Below are 2,500 nucleotides of genomic sequence, written 5' to 3'. Positions count from 1 at the left end.
TGAAGAATAGGATGGTGAGATAAAAAAAAAGATGGATAGAGGAAGATCTGAAAGAAAAAAAGAAAAAAAGGGGAAAAGTAAGAAAGAGAGGGAAAAAAGTCAAGTAGACAAGAAAAATATACGACAAAAAAAAGAGACAACGGAAAAAGAGAAAAACTAAGCATGAAGAGAAAAAACAACAACAGAGGATCGAGAATAAGGCGTTTAAAACAATTACAACCACAAAACCCAAATTAAATACCCAAACAAAACAAAAAACAACCACACACGAGAACCGCCCCCGGGAAGGGACTCGTACAGACCGCAAGTGAGCGGGAAAAGCTTCGGCCGAGAGACAAAGGAAGGGCGAGAGACACTGCGGAAGGCGAGAGTGAGAGATTAAGGAGAGAGAGAGAGAGAGAGAGAGAGAGAGAGAGAGAGAGAGAGAGAGAGAGAGAGAGAGAGAGAGAGAGAGAGAGAGAGAGAGAGAGAGAGAGAGAAAGGAAGGACGGGTGAGTACGTGTGTGTGTTTGTGTGTTGGTATGTACACACGCACATGCACACACGTACATCTAGCAAGAGAAAGAAAGAGAAAGAGAAAATGAGACACAGATAGGGAGAGATAGAGAGAGAAAAGAGACAGAAAGAGAAAGAGAGAAAAAGAAAGAGAGAAAAAGAGAAAGGGAGAGAAAGAGAGGGAGAGAGAGAAAGAGAGAGGGAGAAAGAGAGAGAGAGAGAGAGAGAGAGAGAGAGAGAGAGAGAGAGAGAGAGAGAGAGAGAGAGAGAGAGAGAGAGAGAGAGAGAGAAAGAAAGAGAAATAGAAAGAGAAAGAGAGAGAGAGAGAGAAAGAGAGAGAGAGAGAAAGATAGAGAAAGAGAAAGAGAGAGAGAGAGAGAAAGAGAGAGAGAGAGAAAGATAGAGAAAGAGAAAGAGAGAGAGAGAGAGAGATAAAGAGAGAGAGAAACAGAAACAGGGAGGCATAGAAAGAAAGAAAGAAAAAAAAAAACATAATCCACACAAGCACAAATACATAAACAAAACCCAACAACAACAAAAAACGTACACACAAAATAACCCAAACAAACAAACAACCCCCCTCCCCAACCCCCCCCCCCCCCCCCCCCCCCCCCCCCAAAAAAAAAAAAAAAAAAAAAAAAAAAAAAAAAAAAAAAAAAAACTCACCAATATTCTCCTCATGCATCTCCATCTCCTCTGCGATCGCATACCACACGCAGGCGAGCCAGTGAGCCACCAGCGTGAACGAGAGCATGAGGAAGGTGAGTATGAGGGCTGAGTACTGGTAGTAGCGATCCAGCTTCTGCAACAGGCGGGCCAGACGGAGCAGGCGGGTCAGCTTCAACAGGTGAATGTTTGCCGTTTGCTGCAACAGAGAGAGGAAGGGGGGGCGGGGTTAGTTTTGTTTGTTGGGGTCTGAAGATGGATTGGAGGTTTGGGGAGTGTTTAGGATTGGGGAGGATTAGGAAGGAGGGATTGTTTAGGATTGGGAAGGATTAGGAAGGAGGGATTAGAGGAGGTTTTGGGAGTGTTTAGGATTGGGGGGGATTAGGAAGGAGGGATTGGAGGAAGGTTTTGGGATTGTTTAGGATTGGGAAGGATTAGGAAAGAGGGATTAGAGGTTTTGGGAGTGTTTAGGATTGGGGGGGATTAGGAAGGAGGGATTGGAGGAAGGTTCTGGGATTGTTTAGGATTGGGAAGGATTAGGAAGGAGGGATTAGAGGAGGTTTTGGGATTGTTTAGGATTGGGAAGGATTAGAGAAGGTTTTGGGAGTGTTTAGGATTGGGGGAGATTAGGAAGGAGGGATTGGAGGAAGGTTCTGGGATTGTTTAGGATTGGGAAGGATTAGGAAGGAGGGATTAGAGGAGGTTTTGGGATTGTTTAGGATTGGGAAGGATTAGGAAGGAAGGATTGGAGGAAGGTTTTGGGATTGTTTAGGATTGGGAAGGATTAGAGAAGGTTTTGGGAGTGTTTAGGATTGGGGGAGATTAGGAAGGAGGGATTGGAGGAAGGTTCTGGGATTGTTTAGGATTGGGAAGGATTAGGAAGGAGGGATTAGAGGAGGTTTTGGGATTGTTTAGGATTGGGAAGGATTAGGAAGGAAGGATTGGAGGAAGGTTTTGGGAGTGATTAGGAAGGAAGGATTGGAGGAAGATTTGGGATTGTTTAGGATTTGTAGGATTAGGAAGGAGGGATTAGAGGAAGATTTGGGATTATTTAGGATTGGGAAGGATTAGGAAGGAGGGATAAGAGGAAGATTTGGAATTATTTAGGATTGGGAAGGATTAGAGTCGGGAGGGATAAGAGGAAGATTTGGAATTATTTAGGATTGGGAAGGATTAGAGTCGGGAGGGATAAGAGGAAGATTTGGGAGTATTTAGGATTAGGAAGGATTAGAGTCAGGAAAAATTGGAATTATTTAGGATTGGGAAGGATTAGAGTCGGGAGGGATAAGAGGATTTGGAATTATTTAAGGATTGGGAAGGATTGAATTCTGTGGGAATT

At 43.8% G+C, this 2,500-nt stretch overlaps 1 protein-coding gene across 1 annotated transcript in view; it reads right to left on the bottom strand.

Annotated features, from left to right (window-relative positions):
* Positions 1 to 2,500, bottom strand: part of Elk (Eag-like K[+] channel) — a 292,104-nt gene that overhangs the window by 34,004 nt on the left and 255,600 nt on the right. The window contains exon 7 of the mRNA XM_086546721.1: positions 1,162 to 1,360. Within this exon, the coding sequence (XP_086402847.1) occupies positions 1,162 to 1,360 (199 nt within the window). The remainder of the gene's footprint in view (positions 1 to 1,161; positions 1,361 to 2,500) is intronic.

The sequence above is a fragment of the Penaeus japonicus genome, unplaced genomic scaffold (assembly GCF_977035675.1).
Source record: "Penaeus japonicus unplaced genomic scaffold, GWHDUDI00000001_assembly GWHDUDI00000018, whole genome shotgun sequence".
Taxonomy (NCBI): domain Eukaryota; kingdom Metazoa; phylum Arthropoda; class Malacostraca; order Decapoda; family Penaeidae; genus Penaeus; species Penaeus japonicus.
This window is presented reverse-complemented; position numbering and strand designations above follow the sequence as displayed.